Source organism: Talpa occidentalis, unplaced genomic scaffold, assembly GCF_014898055.3.
Source record: "Talpa occidentalis isolate TD23 unplaced genomic scaffold, MPIMG_talOcc4v2.1 talOcc4.10, whole genome shotgun sequence".
Lineage (NCBI taxonomy): Eukaryota > Metazoa > Chordata > Mammalia > Eulipotyphla > Talpidae > Talpa > Talpa occidentalis.
This window is the reverse complement of record NW_023600993.1, coordinates 61,847,956-61,875,385: the sequence shown is the minus strand read 5'-3', so window position 1 is coordinate 61,875,385 and position 27,430 is coordinate 61,847,956. Positions and strand designations below refer to the sequence as shown.

The following is a 27,430-nucleotide window of genomic DNA, read 5'->3' as shown; positions in this document are numbered from 1 at the left end:
CTGAGGGGAGCAGCAGGCAGCAGGAGAGGTCTGCAAACCATGTGGGACCCTCGCCGGTGGCCAGGGATCGAACCGGTGCTACAGAGGCTGCGGGCAGCTTCGCAACCCAGCGCTCAACCACTGCACCACCAGAGGAGGCCCTGATTCATTTTCATTTGAATTTAGAGTGCTAGTTCTCTAAATGCTCTGATCTATGATTCTGTTAAGTAGACTGGAGTGAGACAAGACTGAAAAACCATGTATAGGCTCTTTAGCTTCTCTACCCTAAGCCTCCATATAGAAATTGCTCTTTGGGAGCAATGGAGTGTTGGGTTGTATTTATTTGATTTATTAGGTATCTGTCATGAAACACTGCATTTAATGGGCACATGAAGTCTTCATAGCATGTCATTAGTTCATAACTTCAGAAAGTTAGAAGGGACTTAAGAAGACACTCCTGGACAGTTGACATACTTCCCAAGATGGCAAAGTCTTGATTTCTCAATGAGAAAGTGTACATCTTGGTCTGTCCCTTCCTTTTTTTTTTTTTTTTGCTACCTAAGCTCAGTCTAATGATGGGGTAAAGTTTTAAGGGGATTAATTCATACCTCAGACTGGTCAAGAATATTCATTTCTTAGAGACTTAAAACATCTGCCATGGGGCCTCCCCGGTGGCACAGCGGTTGAGCACTGGGCTGTGAAGCTGCCCGCAGCCTCTGCAGTGCCGGTTTGATCCGCAGCCACCGGGTGAGGGTCCCACGTGGCGCGCAGACCTCTCCTGCCGCGCACTGCTCCCCTCAGCAGTGTATTTCATCAGTCTGCCTGCTCTGCTCTCCCCTCTGGCTCTGGTGAATTCTCTTCCCCTCCCGCACTTCTGACTGTACCCAGTGCTTGTATAAATAAATAAATAAATCTTTAAAAAAAAAAAAGGCAATCACTTTCTTAAAAAAAAAAATCTGCCATGTTCTTTATGATTAAGAAAATAAACCTTGCAGCAGGTATTTGTCATGTAAATTTCTTACTGTAATTTCCTAGGAGAGTGAAAATGTGGGTTTTGCTTAGGCCCTGCAAATGATATTAGCAGCTGGGATGGATACTTTGTTCTAGGTTTGAGCCTTCATCCATAGAGCCATAGTCTCATATTGATGAGATTTCTTGTTTGTCTCTTCTTCCAGCAGGGCTATATAACAACACCAAATTCCCCCTCTCTGAAGTCACGTTCCATCACACTGGGGACATCCCTGTCCCTCAGCAACATTTCAGGGGTTTCTATGAAGTCAGACATGAAGAAGCGACGAGCTCCGCTGCCTCCCTTGCTGTCCAGTGCAGGCACACCTGTGCAGGACAGAGCATCAGAAAAGGTAGGTAGAGGGCAGCTCTCTTGATCAGTGTGACTCTTTTTTTAAAATTAGTTAATTTTTAACTGAGTAGTACTGGGATACCTCCTTCAGGTATTACCAACATAGTGTACCCAATACCAACTTACCTATAGTCTACCACCATAGTCCATTGTGCTTCCTTCCCTCTTTGTTCTTAGCCCTTCCCCCACATATCTCCCCCTTGATGCTTCAGTTCTGTAGTCAGCTATCAAGGGTTAGTTTTTCAGCTTATCTTTATGTGACTATCAATTTAGTTACTTTATACTCCACATATTAGTGATCCCATTTGGTATTTATCTTTCTCCTTCTTACTTAGTTCACTTAGCAATATTCTTTCAAGCTTTATCCATATTGCTGCAAATGGCATGAATTTTTCTTTTTTGATCACTGAATGGTATTCCATTGTGTGTATACCCCATATCTTCTTAATCCACTCATCTGTTCTGGGGTACATAGGTTGTTTCCATAATTTAGATATAGTAAATAGCATGTTAATAAACATGATTTCATTTCATATTAGTGTTTTTGAATTTTTTTGATCGATACCTAGGAGTGGAATTATTAGGTCAAGTGAAGATCCACTTTTAATATTTTGAGACACCGTCACACTGACCAGTGTGCCTTTTACGTAAACCAGTTAATTCTCTGAAAGTTCCCTGTGGACAATATAATCCTTCAAGCTTGTGGCTTCAGTGGCTAGAGTGTAGGATGAATATTGAAGCTTTATTTATCAATAGAAGTCAAGGTTGGCTGTCATTTTGTTTCCATCATGGAAGGGAGGAAACTATTTTTGTGCCTCTAGCCTTATTTCTATGTAAAGTGATTAACATTTACATTATTTTTAGCATTGAAATTGTGGGCATCGTGATTACTTAATGAGGAAATTATATAGTTAAGAACTTTAAGAAATACGAAGTTTGTACAGAATAGGAGTGATAGATAATATATAGATGCCCCAAATTCAGATTCACATGAAAACTGAGAACACTTTGCATATTATGTTGCTTTCTTGTGACATAGCATTTATTTGGGGAGAACCTTTGATTTCAGAAGTCTCCTCTTTTATGTTTATCTTTGAGCAACTTGATGCCTTTCTAAGTCATGACCTGTTCATTGCTCCTTATCCTTGGCATCTGGTGTCCCCATTCTGGTTCCTCTCCTCTCTTTATTCACAGGTACCTTGAAACATTATTTAAAATAGCCAACCTTCACTTTTTTCCTACTACTCTTTGATAGTAACTTCTCTTTTCCTGACTTCAAATGTGACGCTTTCAAAATGTCAACTTTTGGTTTCTAAAACCCATCCTTATTTGAGCTAAGTGTGGCAGGGACACCACCCAAGAGTGACCAGGATGTAGTCCTACTTTGAATTCGTCTGGAAATGGAGTTCTCCAGGGCATTCCAGGCTGAGCCAGCCTGCACCATATGTGTTCTGAGAGACTGGGGAAGCCTTTGATGTAAAGTCTAGATGCATTATTTTTCATTAAGCTGAGATATTTCTCATTGACTTGTATCCCAGCTTTCCAAGGACATTTCCATACTGCAAACATGAGTGTTTACAACATTTTAAACTCATTTATCCTTTTTCAGGAGTTAACTTTGCTGACTCTTTGCTCTAGTGTTACCTGAGCTGTTGCTGCTTCACAATGCTCAATAACATCACATTCCCACTAGACTTAGGTTTAAACCCTTTTTAGTTCTTTCATAAACTAATGGGCTTTTCCTTAAAACAAACAAGAAACTAAGTCTGTCCCCACAGTGCAGACTTGACCCCCTGCATGATGGCTAGAAATTCCCTTTGTGATTTTCTGTAGTGGCATGGTCACATCTTTCTTACTTCCTTGTCTTGGTTGTCTGTCCATGTATCAGGTCGTCTGTCTATTTTTCTTTATAAATAAGTCATCTTTTTCTGGCCTGCAGGGGTATTCTTTATCCCCAGAGATAGACCTAAAAGACCACCCTGTTCCCAGTCTACACACCATTCTACTCAAGCTTCTAAAACTGTGAATGAAAAGCCTGTAGTGTAGCAACACATTTTAGAGGGAAATTGTTGATTTTTGTATTTCTCAATATTTTCATAGTGCTGCTAATTTAATTTTTCATAGTATTTTAGATGTCTTTTGAGCAAAAGGAATTTAGTCACAAAAGTGAATAATTTTATTGTAGGCTTGAATGATTGAACATGAAGCTGCTTCCTGTAATTGTCTACAGTGAACCTCCTTATTTTGATTGGTTGTAGACTCTGAACCTTTTCAGAACACACAAAGCAAAATTTATACATATACCACCCTTCAACTATTTATCCCTGGGAATGTCTTTCTGCTTTTGATTGAAAGGGTTATTTCTTTAGCTATGAAAACTGTAAATGCCAGTGTCTGTATTTTTGACTACAAATTATTTTCCTAATTTCATAGAACACAGATCCTAAATTGCATTAGCTTTTAAAAAATTTCTTTCATTTAGAAAAGATGCTATGTTTTTCTGGTTTTATTATGTGTACCCATGATGTATAAAGTCTACTTGAGTGAGAAAATGTACAGTAAGTAGAGAACTGGGAATTCTGAATGAAAAGTAGTGTTGAATCAAGGGACTTCCCCCTGAGGCAGTAAAAGCCTTTTACTGAAACCTATTTGGCAAAGAAAAAGTGGATAAAATGCCTCATATTCTTTTTAAAGCATGTAAACAGCATATGGACAAGATTTTAACATTTACTATGAGCTTGCTTTTTTTTTTTTTTTGAATGAAAGGTATTTTGTTATTTACTGATTTCTTGGAAAGGCACCCAAAAAATGTATTTTCGTCATCACTGGGGAAGAACGTCAGTTCCTTCTCCATGAACTTCCTTCCACATAAAGATAAGATGTTTGTTAGGAAAGCCTTATTTATATGTAACTGTTACTAACACCAGTGTTCTGAATGAGAAGGCAGGGCTTAATTTCAAGGACATGACTAGTTTGTAAGAAAATGAGAATGCTTAAGTTTTTATAATTTAAAGACTTTTTTCTTATCAACTAGTACTAAAAATGTAGTATTTAGTGAGAGGCAGAATAATTTCAACCATCTTCCAGTTTTTTTGAAACTTCTTTTTAAAATGTAATGTTTATGTCAGTATTTGTTACCTGATTATAATACTCATAATTTGATCACTTGTATATTGTATTTCTAAAAGAACTTATCAAAGATATTTCTAATGAAAGAAACAAAAGGTGTCTTTCCTCGTATCTCAAATGTAGTTTTAATTATGTGGAACATTCACACAGAATGGTATATATGGTCTGGTCCACATGCTAAGTCAGTGTTTTCAAACTTGGATATGAGAACCATCCTAGAGGAGTTGCTGGAACACACCTTCCCTGGTTCTCACCCCAGGGTGTCTGATTCAGTAGGTCAGGGATGAGCCCTACCAATCTGAACTTCAGCAGGTTCCAGGTGACCTGCTGTGGTGAATGACACTTCAAGAGCCACATCTCCATACATTGCTCTGACCCTGATCCACTTGCTCAGAAGTCTGACTACTGCTCAAATATGGGAAGAAGCACCACTCAGTGTAAATAGTTTTAATGCATATGGAAAGATTCAGAAAAGTTATCTGGAAATAGATAAATTTATGCTATGGGATAATAATTATATCCAGTTTGCTATAGAGTTAGCTGATGCCTGAGTCTGTGTTAAAATAAATAACAATAGCTCTCACTTCTTTTCATTGGAAACCTGGATACTCATGTTGAGAGCCAAAGGAGTTATCTGTTTTGGTTGGAATCTTTCTTCCAGTACCATCAGTGAGATTTTTGCTGCCCTTAAGAGCTACTCCATGCTGAGATGACCTCTTGCCTTTTCTTGCTTGTTGTCCTGTGTTGAGTCAGAGCTCCCTTGTCTACCAAATCTTAACAACTAATCCCCAAGGAAACATAACTCAACTGTGCAGGTTATTCCACTTGGATTGTTCATGGCTCAGTACAGGCATTTGGGTTGTGCTTAGGGGCTGTGGGCACAGGTACCTGGGTGTGACTCCCTTCACTCACTTTCTAGTCCTAAAGTTCTTCCTCTGCAAAATGTGAGCAATCAAAGCAGCTTTTTCAAGTTCATAGTGTAGGAATCAGAGACTGACCCTGATGTAGATCCCCACTCTGTCATTCCTCAGAATGTGACCTTGGCAAGTTACTCATCTCCTGTATCTCATTTCCTTAGGCTCAAACTGCCCAGCAGAGTAAAGATGAGAAATAGCACTTGGGGGACGGAGATGACAATGTGCCTGAGGTAGGGAGGCTGGTATGCTCTAGCCAGGGCCCTGCAGCAATCAAATGGCAGATTATATTTAAAAGTGAAACTCTGTTGTTAAAAATACCAGATGTATAATACAAAATTACCAGGTCCCTGTAACAGGTTCATTCTTTTAAACAATGACAAATATTTATTGAAGTGGCATTTTATCTTTATGGCTACAAAACTGTGAGCATCCTACCAACTAATCCATGCCTGCTGAGTAGTGGGGGAGCCTTTGAGAATAATGAGAGTAGAATGTTTTCAAGTCATCTTTATTTGGCTGACTGACACTTCCCATTAATCACATGTGCTGATGCTCCTACACTTTGCTGGTGACATGGCAGAAAACTTCACTTTTTAATCTGTCATTTGATTAAAAATAAGTATCTTTGGAAATTTCCTGGACAATGCTGTTGTCAAATTTTAGCTATTTTTATCTACAAACATAGGCTAAACAGCTGATCATTTTTTTATCCAGTCAATATACATTCAAATATACCTGCTTTGTGCTGATGACAACAGAAACCTTTTTTTATTGTGAAAAAAGCAATTTGAAAAATATTTTAGTTATTTAGCTTTGTTTTATAGTATTTGAATTACTGCATTCATTATGTTCAACATTAAATTTCAGTAGGACAAGCACATTGCTATGTTTTCTCAAATATTACTTTGGGAGTAAAATGACAAGTGATGGTAGCCATTAAAATGAAAGATGGGACCTCCCCGGTGGCGCAGTGGTTGAGCGCTGGGTTGCGAAGCTGCCCACGGCCTGTGCGGCACAGTTTCGATCCCTGGCTGCTCCTCAGCCACTGGAGGAGGGTCCCACATGGTGCGCAGACTCTCCTGCCGCCCGCTGCTCCCCTCAGCAGTGTACTTCGGTCCTTCTGCCTGCTCTGCTCCCCGCTCTGGCTCTGGTGAATTCTCTCACCCTCCCGTGCTTCTGACTGTACCCAGTGCATGAATAAACAAAATAAACAAACAAACAAACAAACAAATAAATAAATAAATAAATAAATAAATAAATAACATGCCTCTATAAAAAAAAAAAGAAAGATGATGGAGGCTTTCGTTATGATCAGTTATTACTCTAACCCAAAATGGATTCTTCTAAGAAACATTTCCCTATATATTTAATAAATAATTGTTGAATATTGTATGTGCAAAGCCCTGCACTTGGTAATATGAATTGATACTCATTCATATTGAGATACTGGGATACTATGATATCTCAGTGCCATGTGTTCAGTTCTAGTATTTCATACTGTGTGAACAACTAGAAAAATCTGTGGATCTTGGGAAGTTAGTGAAAAGCATTATTACTTGAAGCATCATTTCTTGAATCATTATGAGAGACAGGAAATTAGACTATTACAGGAAGTCTTTTAATTCCACTGCCAGAACTCTTAAATGTATGTTCCATCAGGGGAGAGGACGGAACAGCAGGTGCAGGCTGAAGGCTGGGCTCTGCCATTTAGTACATAGCCCAGTTAACCCAGCTCCTCTTTTCCACCTGTTAAATGGGTGTAACAACCTGAAAACATGTGAAGATAAAATGGAACGTACTTACAAAAATGCCAGCAAAGTAAAAAGCTCTGCATTTCTTCTCTTCTCACTGTATATTCTGCTCCTCTCTTCTCCTTTCCTCTGTCACTCTCCTCTCTTCAGTGCTTTGTAGCAACCCAGGTCTTCCTCTCCTGCTGTCTGGGTCCTGTCACTTTCATCTTCTGATGCCTTTTAATCAGCCTTCTTTACAATAACCACATGTATGTGTATCACACTTTTTTTTACAATTTATAAACTGTATTTCCTCATCAGTGTGTGACTTAAATCTCACAAATACCCTGGTAAGTTTGCTAATGAAGTCCCTTCCTCAGTTGAGATGAGGAAACAGTCTCAGACCAAGCTGAGTATTCCCTTCAGGACACCCAGCACAGGGCTGTCAGTTCTGCTTCCTTAGACTTTCTGGGCCCTTTGGCCTTTCTTTTTTTTTTTTTTTAAGATTTATTTATTTTGTTTATACAAGCACTGGGTACAGTCAGAAGCGCGGGAGGGTGAGAAAATTCACCAGAGCCCGAGCGGGAAACAGAATACGCAGACTGACGAAATACACTGCTGAGGGGAGCAGTGGGTGGCAGGAGAGGTCTGTGCACCATGCGGGACCCTTGCTGGTGGCCAGGGATCAAACTGGTGCTGCAGAGGCTGTGGGCAGCCTCGCAGCCCAGTGCTCAACTACTGTGCCACCAGGGGAGGCCCCCCTTGGCCTTTCTTGAAAGAGAAGTAGAGACGTCTCCCCTTCTTCACTCACAGAAACAGAACAATGAAATAAAGCTAGATTTATTTATTTTTTATATATTTTTACATCATTTTTCATTTTTGCACACTGTATGCTTTTTCATCTTGGTTACAATTACCATATAATTCCCACCCCCCCTTATTTTGACTGTAATCCCTTCTACCCCCCCACCATAGTGTGTCTCTGGCTTATAGTTGCTTGTCGATTTTTATTTTTATTTTATTATACTTAGTCTTTCTCCTGGTCCCTTATTTAGGTTTTCTAAATTCCTGCTATGTGTGAGACCATCCGATATTTTTCTTTTTCTTTCTGGCTTATTTTGCTGAGAGTGATCCCTTTCAGCTCCATCCATGTTGCTGCAAATTGCATGAGTTTATCTTTTCTTTTTTTAAAAAAAAAAAAAAAGATTTATTTATTTATTTATACAAGCACTGGGTACAGTCAGAAGCGCGGGAGGGTGAGAGAATTCACCAGAGCCAGAGGGGAGACCAGAGCAGGTAGACTGATGAAGTACACTGCTGATGGGAGCAGTGGGCGGCAGGAGAGGTCTGCGCACCATGTGGGACCCTTGATTGATGGCCGGGGATTGAACTGGCACTGCAGAGGCTACAGGCAGCTTTGCAACCCAGCGCTCAACTGCTGTGCCACCGGGGAGCCCCGAGTTTATCTTTTTGATTGCTGAGTAGTATTACATTGTGTATATGTACCACATATTCTTGATCCAGTCATCTATTTTTGGACATTTGGGCTGTTTCCATAGCTTAGCTATTGTAAATAGTGCTGCTATAAACATAGGGGTGCAGGTGCCCTTTTGAATTAATGATTCTGTGTCCTTTGGGTAAATACCTAGGAGTGGAATTGCTGGGTCATATGGAAGCTCCATCTTTAGCAGATTGAGAAATCTCCACACAGGTTTCCATAGTGGTTGGAGCAGTTTGCACTCCCACCAGCAGTGCAGGAGAGTTCCTTTTTCTCCAAAGCTGGATTTAAATATGGAACACATTGACTCTGTGACTTTGTGAAAGATGATAGAAACCTAAGAGAGAACGAGGGTATTAGCAGGCATGTGGGGATCCTGTGTCTGTAGAGACCCATCCCAGAATTTGATACACTTTAAATTGTACACCCAGACTCACTGCCAGGACTCTCTTCCAACATCTCTAGCTCTTGAACAATGCAGTCCCTGCTGGGAGGGAGTGTCGCGTCTCCTTTCACATCGCAGTACTTGCCTCACCTGAGAAGGTTGGGATAGTGCATTTCAGATTTGCAAGGTGGGATTGGAATTTTATGTTTCTAGAGCTTGGTAGCTCCTAACCACATGTCTTTCTCTCCTAAGGAGATGAGTGGACTCTGTCACTTCTTTTTCCCTTCGTCCTCTAGCCCATAGGTCATTTTCCTTTTTCTGTGTAGAGAGGATGAGAGATTCCCGTTGTTCAGCCTCCTCTGTGTGTTTGTTTCTGGACCTGTTGTGAATGTCTCTCTTTGGAAAGTTCAGAAATCTTACAGAAACAAAATACAAACTGAACACTCATCCCTTAGTATATCCCAACTTTCGGCAAGAAATGTCTTATCATGGAAAGAAATGGCACTTCCCCAATCATGTCTTTCTCTTGAGCACAGTGCACAGTGTCTTTCATTTGTTTTCTGTTATTTCAGTTTCTGTAAGATAAAAACAGTACAGTTCCTCTGGCACGATCACCCTGAATCTTTGGTCACAGGCCATAGTCAGTCTCTTGAGAGGGTTTTGTGGTGTTCCATCCCTGCTGTCCTGTTTCTCCAGTGACTGATGAGTTGTTCTGAGACATTATGACACAATACACATTTTACACTTGTGATTTTCTGCTTGGCTGTCCTTGTAGAAACTCCTTATGCTCTCAACTCTTCTCAAAGAGACCTTAATTATTCTCTGTAGAAAGATCATTATGTAGAAGGACCACTTGAAGCAAAGATCAGCAAGGTCCACAGTGCCTGGTGCCATCCCTGCCTCTTGAACACAAACCTGTAATTGCCAACCACCTGACTGAACCCCTGACCTGGGAGAGTGACATGTTCTTTACATCCCCAATCCTGAGCACAGTACCTGCCTTTAGGGGACCCTCAGTGAACATCCTGAAGTAGTGGAGTTAGCACTTCAAAATGTCAATTTGGGGCAAGGGACAGAATCCAGTAACAAAGAAAAACTGGGATACTGTTTATGTGCAAAGCAGTCTTTGCCATGGTGAATCAGGGTTTTTGGGGGCAGGCCTATATTTTGAGGACCCCATGTGGACTCTTTCTCAATTTTTGTCTTTGGCTGGTAAAGAATTCAACGTGAAGACCAAAGGTACAGAAAGAAAAAGATTTATTGATAGATAGGAAGAATAGGAAAGCTCTCTAAGTGGAGAGGGGTCCTGACTGGTAGCCACTGAGAGGAAGAGAAGGAGGCCCTCATATGGGTATAGTGGGCAGGGAGCAGGGGTTTGGTCATTGGGTGTCTCAGTGTTCTGGCTCTTGTGTATTGGGTGGGACTGCAAGGGTCTCCTAGGCTACCAAGGTCCATTGAGCTTGTCCACATTACCTGGTCTATCTTTCCAGAACCAGCTTTGGTCCATTGCTATTGTGCTATAATGTTGGCATTTTCAACATTTTGTTTTTTTAAATATGTTTTTTTTTTTAAAGATTTATTTATCCATGCATACAAGAACTGGGGTACAGGCCAGATGTGGGGGAGGGTGAGAGGATTCACCAGAGACAGAGCGGGGAGCAGAACAGACAGACTGACAAAATACACTGCTAAGGGGAGTAGCAGGCGGCAGGAGAGGTCTGCCGCGTCATGTGGGATTCTCGCCAGGTGGCTGGGATCGAATCAGCACTGTGGAGGCTGTGAACAGCTTCACAGTGCTGTGCTCAACTTCCTGTATCACTGGGGGAAGCCCCTGAACATTTCATTTTTAATTGAATTGGGGGGATCACCTTTCTGGTCTGTGATTGTTTTTTCTTTTTTTTTAAAGATTTATTTAGTTAGTTATACAAGAACCGGGGTACAGGCCAGCTGCGCAGGAGGGTGAGAGAATTCACCAGAGACAGAGCGGGGAACAGAACAGGCAGACTGACGAAATACACTGCTGAGGGGAGCAGGGGGCGCGACAGGAGAGATCTGCCGCACCATGTGGGACCCTCACCAGTGGCTGGGATCAAACCCCATGTGGGACCCTTGCCGGCCGGCTGGGATCAAACTGGTGCTGCTGAAGGTACAGACAGCTTCACAGCGCAGTGCTCAACCACTTGTACCACCAGGGGAGGCCCATGTGTTTGTTTTTCAATCAAGCTGATAAATGGACGTGGACACCCTGTTCCTGACTCCCTATACCCATGTCCTAACTTTCTTCTTCAATAGCATTCAAGGACAGATCAAAGACATTCCTATAAAGCTCTCAGTATTTAGCTGGAACAGACAGTTTATGCTCCCAAAATACCAGCAAATGAATGACCCTTTCATGAGTAGATTATTCTATGTGGGTCTTATTCAACAACAGAAAAGAATTTCATGGGAAATCCCCACTTGCAATCTTTTTCTTTGTATGATTCCATTCTAATCCCAATTCAGGGGACATTTCCCCAGATGTAGATTGAATCAGGGACCAGAGACTTGACTGGAGGAAGGTGTCACTGCTCAATTGCTTCCCAGTAGTTGGCATACAAATTTTGGATAAAGTCCTAATTATCCTCACTTGTAGGGTTTTATATGTTAAATCAATTTGGCATGAAGGGCCATTATGCAGACCATTCACACAACATACACTCACCAGCATACAACATTTCTGGGGCTGCTGAACAGAGAGGGCATTTCATCCAGTCCTCAGGCACTTGGCCACAAGGTCAGCATAAAAATGGACAATGACTCCCAAACAGTTCTGTTCTCGGTGTAGTTCATCTACTGTGTGTACACCTCATATGTATCATCTCATTTAATGTAATCTGTACAAAATCTTCATGAAGTATGTGTTGTTGTTCTTATCTCTCTTGTACTAACTCAGATATCGAGATTTACAATGAGCAGTAAAGTGACAGGAACAGCTTTCCTGCAGGAACTCTGGTGGGTGGGTGGGTGCTGAGAGAAGGGAAATGGACCATTGGGTGGCTTTGTACTGAGTGGGAAATATGGCTGGAATCTCCAGTCTGCAGCCTCTGGCAGAAATGATACAGGGAACATGGCAGCATGTGTTTTTGATCTTGTTGCTACAAATTCTCAAATAGAGGGGTCTCCTTGGTGGCCCAAGGGTTTAAGCACTGCACTGTGATGCAATCCGCAGCCTCTGTAGCACAAGTTTGATCCCCGGCTGGCCAGGGAACAACCCACATGGCACAACAGACCTCTCCTGACTCACCCGCTGCTCCCCTCAGCAGTGTACTTTGGTCAACCTGCCTGTCTGTTCCCGACTCTGTCTCTGGTATATCTTCTCACCCCCGGCATCTCTAGCCTGTACCCCAGCTCTTGTATTCATAAATAAATAAATCTTTTTTAAAAAATTCTCAGGGCCTCCCTGTGGCGCAGCGGGTTGAGCGCAGCACTGTGAACTCTCCACAGCCTCCTTAGCGCCAGTTTGATTCCCGGCCGGCCAGGAAGAGTCCCACATGTTGAGGCAGACCTCTCCTGTCTCGCCCGCTACTCCCCTCAGCAGTCTGCCTGTTCTGCTCCCCACTCTGTCTCTGGTGAATCCTCTTATCCTACCGCAACTATGGCCTGTACCCCAGCTCTTGTATAAATAAAAAAAAAAATTAAAAAAAAAAAACTCAATTATAGGGCCTCCCCTGGTGGCACAGGTGGTTGAGCACCACGCTGTGAAGCTGTCCACAGCCTCTGCAGTGCTGGTTCGATCCCGGCTGGCTGGTGAGGGTCCCACATGGTGAGGCAGACCTCACCTGTCTCGTCTGCTGCTCCCCACAGCAGTGTATTTCATCAGTCTGCCTCTTCTGTTCCCCACTCTGTCTCTGGTGAATCCTCTCACCCTCCTGCGGATCTGGCCTGTACCCTGGTTCTTGTATAAATAAATAAATAAGTCTTTAAAAAAAATTCTCAAATAGAACATTTGAAAGGGAAGAGCCCATTTATTTCCTTAGCATTTACTGGGAAATCATGCATTTGTTATTGGAGAGTCAAAACTCAAGGATTAAATATATTTCTAAAAATCTTCTAGAAGGAAGAACATATCTGTGCTCCATTTTTCACAGAAGTAACACACTGCAGTTGAAACATCTATCAGGTACAAATTCATTTTACCTTCATCCATGGCCTTCATCAAGGAAGTTAAGCAACACTGACAAGCTAGTAAAAAGTACCCCTGCACGTATATCTGCAATACTCCTCTCTAGGTGTCACTACTACCTACGTGAGTTCATTTCATCTGGGTGTGCCTGTGCTGTAGGGATATAAACGTGACAAGTCTAAAACCTATATTAAACTTATACTGAAAAGATGAAATACCATGTCATTTTTGCAGGCATGGCCAAATCCCTGTGAAATACATCATTGCAGCTTAAATGTGGTATATGCTGATATTTTGAGATGCCTCCTGTATATTTTAGCTTCCCTCAGTTTATGAAAATCTGCTTATCTGCTTATACAATATGTCATGGAACTTCAAAAGTCTTAATAGAAGAGTTAAATCTTGACCTTTGTCCTTGAAAAAAAAAAGAAGGAAAATTTTGAGTAAACAATAAAAGAAGTAGAGCTGTGTAATGTTCTTCTAAACCTAACAAAACTGCTTTTGGGTCTACATTTTAAAAAACTAATTTTTCATTGAATTTTTAGATATTTCAGATATAAAGTAAGTCTGACTATTTAATAAACAAAACTAGGGCAAAACTAAATCATGGGTTTCCACTAATTCCTTTCATAATAAATATATTCCTTGTACCATAAATATGGGGAAAAAAACAAATACAAAATTTATTATGGTACAGAGCAATTTTTTCTAAAATGTTAGAGGAAGTGGAAATGCTGAAGAGATACCTCCCGGACAGGGATGTTTCCTTTTTCTCTGGAGATGAGAAGATGAGGATGGCATTGTGTTCACAAGAAACCAAATTCCTTTGCCAAAACAAACCTTCCCATGAGCCTGTGGGGTCTCACTACAGAGCCTGTAAAAACAGCCCTTGCTGCCAAGGAACTTCCTTGGGTGAAGATAACAGGGCGTCAATAATGAGCCTTCACAGGGAAAGGAAATGTGCTATTTTAGTTGTTTCTCATCCACCTTTTGTTATGAATTGTTTCCTTTCAGACTTTTCCAACTAAAGAAGCAAGTGTTTGACGAAGATTAGATTCTTACACATTTTTAGCCATCATTAGAGTATGACATTTTATGAAGGCCTCTTTGATAAGATCAAAATGAAAAGTGAGCTTTCTGCTTTCCTACACATTGACATTTTAGTGACATGAAGGAAATAAAAAGCTGGGCCTTGCATTATAGAGTCTTACTGTGTAAATATGCTGTCCATGCTATAGGGTAAATGGTTTTCAGGCTTTTCTGCCCTCCCACGATTAGGATTGCCCAGCCTGATGGGGCACCTGCAGTTGTTACATTGTTGTAAGCTGTGTTTTTACTTCTGTGGGTCATGGCAGCCATATGGAGATAGTTGCTCAGAGAAGCAGAAGCAGGAGACAAGAGGCAGGAGAAAGGACTCCAGAGAAGCCCAGAGTAAAGCCTTGCTGGTACTGGCCTCTTGGTCCCCGGCACCCCTGCGTGCCGTGTACCTGGTTGCTGCACTACATGTAAAAGCTCAGTAAAAATCTGAGAACGCCACGGAGGGCTCCAGGACTCTCATTTACCTGGTTTGCACGGATCATAGATATCCTGCTCAGTGGCCTGTCCTGCCACTACAGTGCCCTTATACTTTGTTATTTTTGTTGGCTTGATTTTACTTATCAATCATGTCAATAGTCATGTTTCTCATTATAAAGGTAAACTGGAAAAATATGATTTAAGTATTTTCTTACCTTTAAATTTCGGTTCTTTATATCTAAGTATTTTTAAAATTCCTGCCAATCACCTTGATAATCAACAATCAGATAAGCATATTTTAAAATACAAATCAATACGTTAAATTTATAATATAAAGGACCCTAATTATTTTCTTAGAGGCACTTACTCATTGTTTGAAAGCCAAGTGCAGAGTTCTATCCACCCCCATCTTTTTTTGAAGTTACCAACCCAGTCTTGTCTGCTCTAGATTCCTTGTGGTCAGTTGACCTTAATCTTAAAATACCTTGGATTTACTCTCTAGCCAAGTTCATGCAGTTTTAGCCTCATTGAAGTTTTTACATGTGTGCATTGAAAGTCAACATAATGAAAATAGAAATTGGAAAAGTTTTTTTTTCAAATCTCATCTGACCAGAGGTTAATATCCAGACCTTAACAACAAAGAATAAACAATCTTATCATGAAGGTCTTGCACAGATATTTCTCTAAAGAAACATAAGGGGCCTATCAGCACATGGAAGAATGCTCAACATCATTGATCATTAAGGAAATACCAATCAAAGCCCAAATTAGATACCACTCCCCACCTGTTAGGATGGTTGCTATAAAACAAAACAAAGCAAAACAACAAAAACCCAAAATACAGGTGTTGTCAAGTATGTGGAGGAAATGCAACCCTTGTACACTCTTGGTGGTAATGTAAAATGGTGCAGCCACTACAGAAAACTGGATGGCTTTTCCTCAAAATAGTAAAAATAAAATTATGTGAACCAGGAATTCCTTCTGGGTATATAACCAAATGAAAGCAGAGTATGGAGAAGAGATTTGCACCCCTGTTATTGGCAGCTTTACTCACAGTAGCCAGAGGTGGAAGTAGGCAATATGTTCACAGATAGGTAAATGGATAATAAAATGTGATATATGCAGACAGTAGAATATTATTCAGCCTCAAAAAGGAGGGAAATTCTGACATACAGTACAACATGTATGAACTCAGAACATTAAGCTAACTGAAATAAACCAGTCACAGAAAAAAAAAATATGAATCCATTCTTTGAGGTCACTAGAATAGTCAAGAGGTTAGAAAGTAGACTGAGTATGTGCCAGAAGCTGTGGGGAGGGGTGAGGGAGAATTGTTGAGTGGGAACAGTGTTTCAGTTTTACTACCATATGTTAAGCACCAAAACAGAACTGCAACAAGAAATCTGAAAACATGTAGCATGTCTTTGCTCTGGCAGTCAGCAATTAAAATGAAACATCTTGTATTTAAGTAAAACCTGGACACTGAGAAGTTGCCTGGTCTTTTTCATCCATTTACTATCTGTAGAGCTATGAGCAAGTCACTCAAAAGTCAGCCAACTTCTCTGAGTTCAGTTTCCTAAGAAGTAGAATAGGAATAATGCTCATTCCTATCTATCAATACACCCCCAAGGTTGTTTTGAAGGGTCAAAATGTGAATAGGAATTGTAATGCTTACAAAATTATCAAGGATTTTCAGATACTTATAGCTCTAACTGGATGAATATTCTTTTTATGAGGAAAATCTTACTTTGGGAATTTGGTAAACACCTAGATAATACCTGTCACCATTACCCCTGTTCTATGAGGGGCACATGTGTTTACATGCAACAGACAGTTGCCTGTATTTGTGATAAAACTTTTTTTTTTCCTTAGAAACTTTTCTTACTTTCTAGTTTCCATATTACATCAAGAGGCTCAAGGTACAATTTCTAATTTTAGAGGTGAAAGTGGTGTATATATAAAGAACTTAAAGTTCTCCTTTTACTTTGTAAACAAGGGGCCATTGTTAATGAGATTTGCCTGTGTGAGCCAACTAGTAAATAGCAGCTTTGGAGAAAGCATTTGATTCTTCGATTGACATTTTTACAGCTGTTATTTATGAAACTAATATTCTCATTAGTATGGAGCTACTTTGTGATGAAAACCTTTGGAAATTATGTCAACATATAGAGGACATTAGGATTATAACAGATTCTAGATTACATAACCTGAGTATTATAGTAATTTCAGAGAGGTGATAAAAATCATATGAGATATACAGTGGGACCAGAAAGGCATCTACTCTCTGGTGACATTAATTATATATTGGGTTAGAAAATGCCTCCACATCACCTGGGACATAGGAAGCCGATTCATGTTGGAGGGTTCTCAGCAACAGGTATCACAGAGAGTACAGGTATTCTAGAGAGACTGGGTGGGGCTAATTATGGGTAGCATGCTTGTGCTGATTCTTTTCTGTCACTGAGTCCAGATTGCTCCATAGTGTGGAGAATAACTCTCCTTGTTGGGATGTGTGTCATTTACTGAGAGGACGTGTGCTTCGTCTTGATTAGAATTTGTGGTCCCACCAACACTGACTTGTACAACCCTGGGTACATTACTTTATCTCTAAGGACAGCAAATTAAGGAATTAAGGACTGCAGATTTCAGTCCTTGTGGCCCCCAGAATCCCATCCTCATATGAGTCCTTCTCTTTGAAAGCATTCAGATCTTCGACTTGCTTTGACCCATAGATCATAGACATGTCACTCCCTTGATTACACTTTCAGTAAGATTCTCTTTTAGCAAACTGGAGAGAGAGACTTATCTGCTAGTCTCAAAGCAACAAACAACATGAGATGATGAACTACCTTTAAAGAGAGCCATAAGACTATGAAGCAGGAAATATCAGTGGCTTCTAAGACCAGAAGATGGCTCTCAGGCCACAGTCAGTAATGGGCAAGCCTCTCAGATCAGTAGGTGCAAGGGAAGGAACTCTTCTAATAGCATAATGAACTTGCAAGTGAGTACTACAGCCTGATCACTCATGGACAATAGCTTTGTGAACTCCTAAACAGAGAACTCAGCTGAAAAGTACTGAACTCTTAACATATAGGAATATGTGAGATGATAAATACATGCGTTTTTAAGCACTAAATTTATGATAATTTTTATGCAATAATAGAAATTTTTGTTTGCAAGTTTATTTACATATTTTATAAATTTATTTCTTTTTAATTGCAGTAACATTAGGATACTCCCCCATCTGGTATCACTACTATAGTATACCCACCACTGAATCACCCATAGTTTACCACTGTAGTCCACTGTGCTTCCTTCCCTCTTTGTTCTTACTCCTCACCAATGCTGCCCCCTAATACAACAGTAGAAATTACCATGCACTCAGTAGATTATGTTTAGACTCAAGAAAATAGTACATGATCCCTTGTTTTCTGTCCTGAAAATCCGGGACCAATATTCAGAAGAGTAACAAGTCTCTGAAAAGTGAGGGAAGAGATAAAATATGAGAGAGCCAAACAGCCATAAGATCTCTGGATAAGGTCTGGGAGAAGCCAATTCCTGACACAGGGATATCTGTTGCAAAGACACTGTTTTTTGGGGACAGAGAATAGTTGATGTACCATTTGTTGGAACATGCACATTATCTTTTTGTCTTAATTTCTTGTCATGTATTAGGTGAAAGACAAAAATTAAAGTGATCATGTTTCACTTTATCAGTACACTTTCCTTGTCTCAAAAAATTACTTCACAAACTTATTTCTGTAAGCAATAGGAAATACATTGACATCTCGTTCAATCTGGTTATCTTTGATTGTGTAAATGTCTGACACAGAATCAGTGCTGGGAATCCTCTTTAGGGAAATGGGACAGGTCATACCCTCATCCATTTGTGCCATGTCAGTGCAGGTAACATCTGGATTCTCCTGGTACTTCAGTACAAATATGTGCAACATTGTGGCAAATTTATCAGCTTTACAGGAACAGTATTAACACAGGTCTTGGTCCAGTTATGATTTTTTTTTAATTATTTAAAGTTTCCTCCTAGCGTGAGATCTTGGTTTTAGAAGATAGTTAAAGGTTCCATCAGTGTACTTATTAGTATTTCTGCATTTGGACTAGAAAGGGATCCACACTTGGGCCTTAGCTGGTGATAACAGAACAGTAACACTGAGGTGAGGACTAGTTGACATTATTGAAGCTGGCCTGTGGGTCTTGTTGTTGTATAACCTGTCCCCCTGTCCAGCTCTGGCTGTATGTGCCAGGCAGCCCCCAATCGCAGCATTGTGGTGAACATAGCCTTGAACTGGACCTCTTTCTAGCAAGTTCCCTGTGGATGGGAAGGTGAAGGTTTCTGATGTGAATACAGAGTCTAGGCTTGTATGTTTCACAACAGTTTAGAGTGTTGGCCACCTTCTTAAAATAACTAATTTGCACTAATGGGAGGAGCAGACAGAATAACGTAGAAAATATGCATTTTTGATACAGCCACAGCTTGCATCATTTTGGTCTTCAACTCACGAGGGTGGACAGTGATTTGATTGTATAGATTGGGGCCTTCTGGAAAGGTTCCAGTTCAATCACAGGCCTGGAATATTTTTAGACAATGCATGTCAAATAGAAAATTTTAGTTTAGGGCCTCCCCTGGTGGTGGAGGTGGTTGAGCGCTGCACTGTGAAGCTATCCGCAGCCTCCGATCCCGGCCCCCCAGTGAGGGTCCCACCATGGCACGACAGACCTCTCCTGTCTCTCCTGCTGCTCCCCTCAGCAGTGTATTTCAGTCAGTCTGCCTGTTCTGTTCCCCACTCTGTCTCTGGTGAATCCTGTCACCCTCCCATGCCTCTGGCCTATACCCAGGTTCTTGTATAAATAAATAAATAAATAAATAAATAAATCTTTTTTTTTTTTTTTTTTTTTTTTAAAAAAAGAAGGCCTCCGCGGTGGCGCAGCAGTTGAGCTCTGGGCTGCGAAGCTGCCCGCAGCCTCTGCAGCTCTAGTTTGATACCCGGCAACCTAGCGAGGGTCCCACATGGTGCGCAGACCTCTCCTGCCACCCGCTGCTCCCCTCAGCAGTGTACTTCGTCAGTCTGCCTGCTCTGCTCTCCTGGCTCTGGTGAATTCTCTCACCCTCCCGCGCTTCTGACTGTACCCAGTGCTTGTATAAATAAATAAATACTAAAAAAAAATAAAAATTTTAGTTTACACAAAGAGCTACATTTCAAGTTCAAGTTTGTTTCCTATTTCTGGTAAACTAAAATATTAAATACTGAGAACAGCAAATAATATATTCCTGGTACGGAAAAAAAAATATTCCAAATGCTATTGAAAAGGAATGATTTATTTATAAAAGTTTCATTCTACCATAGAAAATGCTTTTTATTCAGAATGTATTGTTTTGGTAGGTATAACTACACAAAAGGTGCATGGTATTCTTTGTGTTGTTGTGTTTTTCTGTTTAGTTTTCTGTGTTTGCCAAGAATGTTAAGGGACCACGTTAGTCATGTAATCCATAGAAATGGGCGATAATAAAATCTTCCAGTTAAGAAAAGCTTCTTAACAAAAAATGTTTTGTGAGAGAAAATAGAAGATGATTGGAGGGAGATGAGATAAAAGTAAGAGTGTGGCTTCTTAGTGGAAACTATAAATAATAGCAATGGTAGTTCATAAAAGCTTTTATTTTTTATTACATAGTTCTAACAACCAGTAGAATAATAAAGCCTGGTTGTCTTCATTATATGTGCATAGTTCCTATTTTATTGCCTTCACATATTATGAGTTTTGGTTGCACTTAACACATCGGCTTGTAGCTTAAGAATATTGCTAAAAACCTGATGCTGAAATCAACAAAACTTGCAATGAAAAATAGACACTCCAAATAAACTGTCATCTGCAGTGTATGTCTAGTCCCTGGATGCGTGGGAGCTTGGACCTCCCTGAGGAAGGAGATTTTGCAGAGCATGCATTTTATACCCTAGCCCTGTGCCAGAGCAGCTTTATAATTTTTCTTTTTCTTTTTTTTAAGGATTTATTTATTTATTTTATACAAGAAGCGGGGTACAGGCCAGAGGCGTTGGAGGGTGAGAGGATCCACCAGAGACAGAACGGGGAACAGAACAGGCAGACTGACGAAACACACTGCTGAGGGGAGCACTGGGCACAATAGAAGAGGTCTGCCATGCCATGTGGGGCCCTCACTGACCGGCCAGGATAGAACTGGCGCTGCAGAGGCTGTGGACAGCTTCACAGTGTGGCGCTCAACCGCCTATGACACCAGGGGAGGCCCAGAGCAGCTTTATAATTTTTCTGAAGAAAGTTAAGATGTCTGAGGCTCCCACAACTCACGGAAGACTATACTTGTGGGTATTTTTCTCCCTTGATTGTGGGCTGTGCTTTGTGAGGAGCATAATGTTGGGGATATGTCTGGGAACATTCAAAAGCTGTCTGCACTGTGAATGTGCGCCTTTTATGTTCCAAACTGAGCTGGATTTGGGTAGCAGCAGCCAGTGGGGCCAGGACAAGCCTGACTGTGTCTCACTGCACATGTCCTTCACCTGAGCCCTGTGCATGCTTGTTCTTAGCAGGATTCTGTTACAGAGGCAAGTCCACCACCTAGAGCAGGATCTGGTCACAGCTGTTAGTCAAACTCTTGGGGTCATGGAAGAAAGTATTAGAATCTCTCTGAAAGATATGTTGAGTAGACAATGCCTCCCTGGGAAATCAGTACCATATGGAAGTTCATTGAGCTCCAAGAGCTGTTTCCTATGACTTGGTTGCCACTGGAGGTAATTTCATATTTAGGATTAATTTTTAAGGTACATATTAATAAGCTCTATTGTTCACTTAAATGTCCCATATCTTAGAAATTCTCTGTCATCCTTTTTTTCCAACTTCAGGGGCCACAAAATAAACATATCAACTGATCCACAGGAAAAATCTGGGAAAGCGGTCCAAATTCCACCAATTGAAATAGAAGTCCTTGTTTATAACAAAGGTAGTTCCTCCATGTAGACAGAACACTTTTTTAATTGAATATAGAAATAGACTTTATTTTTAAGCAGTTTTATGTTTTTAGCAAAATTGGGCTAAAGGGACTGAAAGTTGCCATATACACACCCCCCTACACACACACACAGCATCACCCATTATCAACATACCATGCCAGTATTGGAAATTTGTTACATTCGTGGATCTATATTGACAGATCATCATCACCCAAAATTCATAGTTTAGATTATAATTCACTCCTGGTGTTGTACATTCTGTGGGCTTAGACAAACGTATACAGAGTGTCTTCATTATCCTGAAAATCCTCTGTGCTCCTACTGTTCTTCCCCCTGCCCTCAACCTGATTTTTGTGCTGTCTCCATAGTTTTGCCTTTTACCAAATGCCATATAACTGGAATCATGCAGTAGATTTTTCAGATTAATTCTTTACTCAGTAATACAAATTTAAATTTCCTTTCCATGGTTTGATGCACTATTGTCATGACATAACAGCAGTTCTGTTGTCATGACATAACAGCAGTTTTTCCAAACACCTACTGAAGGGCATCTTGGTTTCTTCCAGGTTTGGGAAGTTATAAATAAAGCTGTTATCATCATCTGTGCATGGGTTTTTCAACCCCTCTGGATAAATACCACAGAGCATATTTGCAGGATCATATAGTAAGTGTATGTTTAGTTTTGCAAGAAATCACCAAACTCTTTCAGAGTGACTGTGCCACTTTGCATTCTCACCAGCAGTGAATCAGGCTTCCTGCTGCTCCACAGCCTCGCCACTGTTTGGTATGAGTGTTCCAGATTTTGGCCATTCTCATAGGTGTGTAGTGGTTTCATATTGTTTTGATTTGTGTTGCCCTGACAACCTATGATGTAGAACATCTTTTCATGTGCTTATGTGCCATCTGTTTATTTTCTTTTGTGAGATGTCTGTTAAGCACTTTGGCCCAGGGTGGTCTCTATTGTTACATTTTAAGAGTTTATTAATATATTTGGATAACAGTACTTTGTCAGATGTGCCTTGCAATTATGTCCTCCCAGTTTGTGGCTTGTCCTGTTGTTCTCTTGACAGTGTCTTTTGCAGAACAGATTTTTTTTATTTTGGTGAAATCCAGCTAATAGTTATTTCTTATGTTAAAATGTCATCACCAAACCCACAGTCATGGAGGTTTTCTCAAATGTTATCTGCTAGTTTTTTTTAATAGTTTTGCATTTTACATTTAGGTTTATGATTCATTTTGAATTCATTTTTGTGATGGGTAGGTCTAGCTCCACATTCAGTTTTTGCAAGCGAATGTCCGGTTGTTCTAGAATTAATAGATGAAAAGACTTTGTTTCCTCTTTTGTTCTGATTTTGCTCCTTTGTCAAAGACCAGTAACTTGACCCACTAACATTTATTGGTTTAGTTCAGAATATACTTTTAAAATCCACCTTGAAGATTTTTATTGTTTTCTCCTTTATGCTTTTGAAATGTTATTTAAACCATCTCCATGCCTAAACATCTGGTTAGTTTTATAGCTATGGATTCTAATTTGGGATACATTGTATCTGAAGTGTCTTCAGAAATCACACATGGCATGCCAGTTAACACTTATGTCTGCAGCCCAGAGGTAGACACAAAGACAGTGTTTTAGAATTCTTCATATGGAGGAAATAGTTGGGAATATAGGAATGGATAAGAAACAAAGAAAGAAGAGAAAGAGGAAGCCTGGAGGAGCATCATGCAGAGGAAGGAGCACAATTGGGAGTAGACAAAGAATTTGCAGAAAATGGCATGGAAGGTGAGTTGACACTGTGGTAGATAGGCTCTGAAGACAGATGTACTCTGGGGTTTTGCTGAGGAAAAGATTGGTCACAGTAAGAATGACACTGGCAGAGGAATAAGAAACTGGATGTTTGTTGACTTCTAGGTGGGAGTCCATTCTTTTAGACTAGGTTTGTTTGCTCAAGTGGGGGGAAGCCATTGTAATTTCACTTATTTGCATATTGTCACTTTTGTTTCTAAAGGAGATTCTGGCTGTTTTTTTTTTTTTTCTTTTTTCTTTCATCCTGTACTTCCCAGGCTTCTTTCTTATCTAAAAGCCTGTCATCTTCTGTCAGTGTCTGTGGTGAATGAAAGTATATCCATGGCCTCTGCCAGCATCCAAGTGCTCGGTTAAGCAGTCAGCATTTGGAGAGGAGAGAGGCATGCCTGTGGAATGCCACCACCAGTGATTGGCACCTTTCTTACCTACACGGGTATGAAATTGTAAAAGAAGGATTTTTCCCACCATTACTTCAAATATAAAAAGATTGTAAACCTGCAAATAACTATCTATGCATATATCTAGCTGATAAATTAACCCTTAAAAAGCAACTGTTAAAAGTGGTGCAGTATTCTTTGGTACACAGTGGAGAATGTGAAGGGAAATGTGACTTGAGAATTCCGTGTTACAACCTTTGTTTTAAAACCAAAAGCATGTAAGTGTTCTGTTTTAGGCCATATTGTTCTAGGTGAAGTAGAAAGAAAGTGCTTCAACAGCAACATTTGTTTCTTCTCATAACTTTCCATGAAGCATGCCCAGTGTTTTACTTTCTGGAATTACCAAAGATGGTGATGATAGAAATTGCTTTCCCTGGCAGCACTCCTGCTCCCACCTGTGAAGAGGGTTTTAATTTTAGCAGATGGAATATAAACAACCAAGGGAGTCGTTGACTTAACCCATATCATCAGAGTTTAGTTGAAGTCTATTTAGCCTTTCTCAAAGTGCAAGAAAAAAACCAGAATCCCAAAACATTTCATGGGCGTTGGAATTTCAGTGGCAGAATGTATATCTAACTTGACCTTATACTCACCTAATAATAGACAAATAACTGAAAAACATTCACCAAACTTTGGATATAGGCCTGTTATGTTTGACAGTTACTAGAAAGACTAATTTTTAAAAAGCATTTAATAGTAATATGGCTGTATATCACTTCAGTTAGAATTTACCCTCTCCATCTGCCTGGGATGATGTACTGCTTTACTGTAAGTAAAGTACTGCTGTATTTATAGTGACCAAAATAAAATGGTGGCATATTCTTTAACAGCAAGATTAACTTTTGACATGAAAATTACGCAGGGAAATTCAATATTCTGAGTCCTTGTATGTTATATTTCACTGGTGACCATGTGATCATATTCTTGATTGGATTTAGGGACTCTGCAAGGTGCTGAGTACTCCCAACTTCCTCCTAAGATAAGAATGTGATGTCATCTCAACGATGATATCTTTTTTTTTTTTTTTTTTTTTTAGTATTAATACTCAAACATGTTTCCACAAGAGCTCTCTTACCTTGGGGGATCTTGGAGCAGGTGTTCAAGACCCCCTGATGGGTGAATCAGCTGAGTAGGCAGGGGTTGTGCCTGAGGATGTATCAGAAGGGAAGAATCCTGGAGAAGTCCAAGGCCAAATAAATAATACAAGCAAATAGAAACAGCTACAGACCAAATAAATAATATAAACAAACAAAAATAGACACACAACTTGGGGCAAGCCAAGACCCATATATAGGGACTTCTGCTTCCTACATGTTCTTTGACCCCAGCCTCCAGACTTGGAGCTTGACTTTTGCCTTTATTTGTACTTATTCATCCTCCCTGAATATTATATGGCCAGCATGGAAGTTGTCTGAGTTCCTGTACTATCTCTGATCTCTGCACAAGTCCTCAAGAACAAAGTGGGTCCAGCCCACCCGGTCACACAGTCAGAACTGCCAGAAATCCAAACCTCACTGGGCACTGACCCTTGCTTTGTTGCAAGGCAGCAGCTCACAGGGAGCCTCCCCACTTCTCAGCAGTCATTCTCCATTCCCATCAGGGTTCTGTTCTGCTATGGGTGCCTTCTGCTAGAGGAGGGAGAAGGATACCTTGAGCCCCCAATTCTCCTCAAAAGAACAAATCCATCCTCTATCTATAGATGATTTTCCCCCCAACTTGGATATATCTTCAGGAAAATTCCACCCCTGATGCCTGCCTTGGGTTTCTCCAGCATTGTTTACATTCATCCATTCTTTCATTTGTGCATTCAACACTATTTATTAAAAACCTACTTTGTGCCACACACTGCACCAAGTGTGGCAAAAACACAGGCCACAAAACAAACCATTATTGTTATGGAGCTTATATTCTAGAACAGAAGACAATCAACAAAAATGCAGAATATAAGTGTGTGAAGAATGTAAATTAAGGAAAGAAGATGAGTGCCAAAGGAGCAAGGACATTCAGAGGCAGTCAGTGGACATATGTTGCATTTTCTAATAGTATTGCTAATAGCTGGCAACATTCCTGAGCACTCATTTAATTCTTAAGTTGCCACTGTGAGATAGGCACTGTTTTTATCTTATTTGATATGAGGCAATGTAGACACAGAGACATTAAACATTTGAGAAGCCCATGTAGCTAGAAGCAGTGGTACCAAGCAGGCTGAAGTAGATTCTGTGCTGCTTATAGCTACAACATTGCCTGCTTTTCTGTAGAGTGGTTTTAGCCATGTACTTAACCTAACAGGGAGGGCATTGATGATTGACTCCATGTCCCAAGACCTTGTCATGTCCTATAGGAGCTGAAACTAGGTTTGATTCTGGGGGTGACTTTGATGTGTATTCATGTTCTCATTAGGTTGTCTGCTGATGACTGGGGGAGTGATGATGAAGATACAAAGACAGAGAGATCTTAATTAGAGCTGCCCAGCAGTGAGGATGCTATCTCTGTGCTTTCCATGATGTCACTCATTTAATCCTCACAATAACCAATAGAGGCAGGTACTGTTTTTGCCTCTGTTATAGATGGAGAAAGTGAGGCACAAAAAAGGTTAAACAACTCATCTGATATTACACAGCTGATGGCAGACTGCTGCCTACTTCTAGGGCCCATGCTTGACTATCATATATGCTTTCATCCTGCTAATATACTTCCAATGCTGTTTTGGTTCATATTCTTTGTGGTCATCATCTTAAAAGCATTCAAAGTATGTTTTAAGGAATCTCATATAATAATCATCATATAACAGAGGGATTAAAATGAGAATTTAAGTGTTATTCCAGAGCAACTTCAGTATACTAAAAAAATTGATGTGTTAGTCCCCTGAAGAATGGGACATGATAGATACAACATAACTACCTTAAATGCCTAAGGATTTATCTCCTTAAGTATGAATCTCCTTTTTTTAGAAATTGCTTAAGCAGTTTAGAGGGAACTCTTTCTGAATTCATTAGTAATTTTTCTGCATTCTCAGACTTGACCCTGACTCTTTTTTCCAGGAAGCTCTGGAGTCATTGTTTATTTGAGATGAAATCAGATAACTTCAGTGACAGATTTAGGCAGGAACTGGTAGGGGTGGACAAGGTCAGGGCAGATGTCTTTCTGCTGCCAGTGAAGTGAGCTCTGTTTTCCAGTTCTACGTGGTCTGGGTTTAAATAGGTGAGATTTCCAGCAGACCAGATTCTCCATGGGGGCAGGGTACATTTCAGTTAAAGAAGGAGCCAGTCATAATATCAATTTTTCAACACCTCATCCTGCATGTAATATTACTATATTTTTATGGTAATAAAGTTATATGTGTCTTTATAAAGTAAATGTCATTTGCATTATGAGATAATTAAGTCTTCTGGGAAAATATGGAGCACATAGAAAAATTAAATCCATGTTGATTGAAAGTAAAAATGTGATAATTAGACCAAGAAAAATTAAAACAATTTAAAAGAATAGGAATCAAGCAGCTCTTTCATATAAGTG

At 40.2% G+C, this 27,430-nt stretch overlaps 1 protein-coding gene across 1 annotated transcript in view; it reads left to right on the top strand.

The window, feature by feature from the left end:
- COBL (cordon-bleu WH2 repeat protein) overlaps positions 1-27,430 on the top strand; it is a 205,408-nt gene that overhangs the window by 65,533 nt on the left and 112,445 nt on the right. Inside the window, exon 7 of the mRNA XM_054695880.1 lies at positions 1,158-1,340. Within this exon, the coding sequence (XP_054551855.1) occupies positions 1,158-1,340 (183 nt within the window). The remainder of the gene's footprint in view (positions 1-1,157; positions 1,341-27,430) is intronic.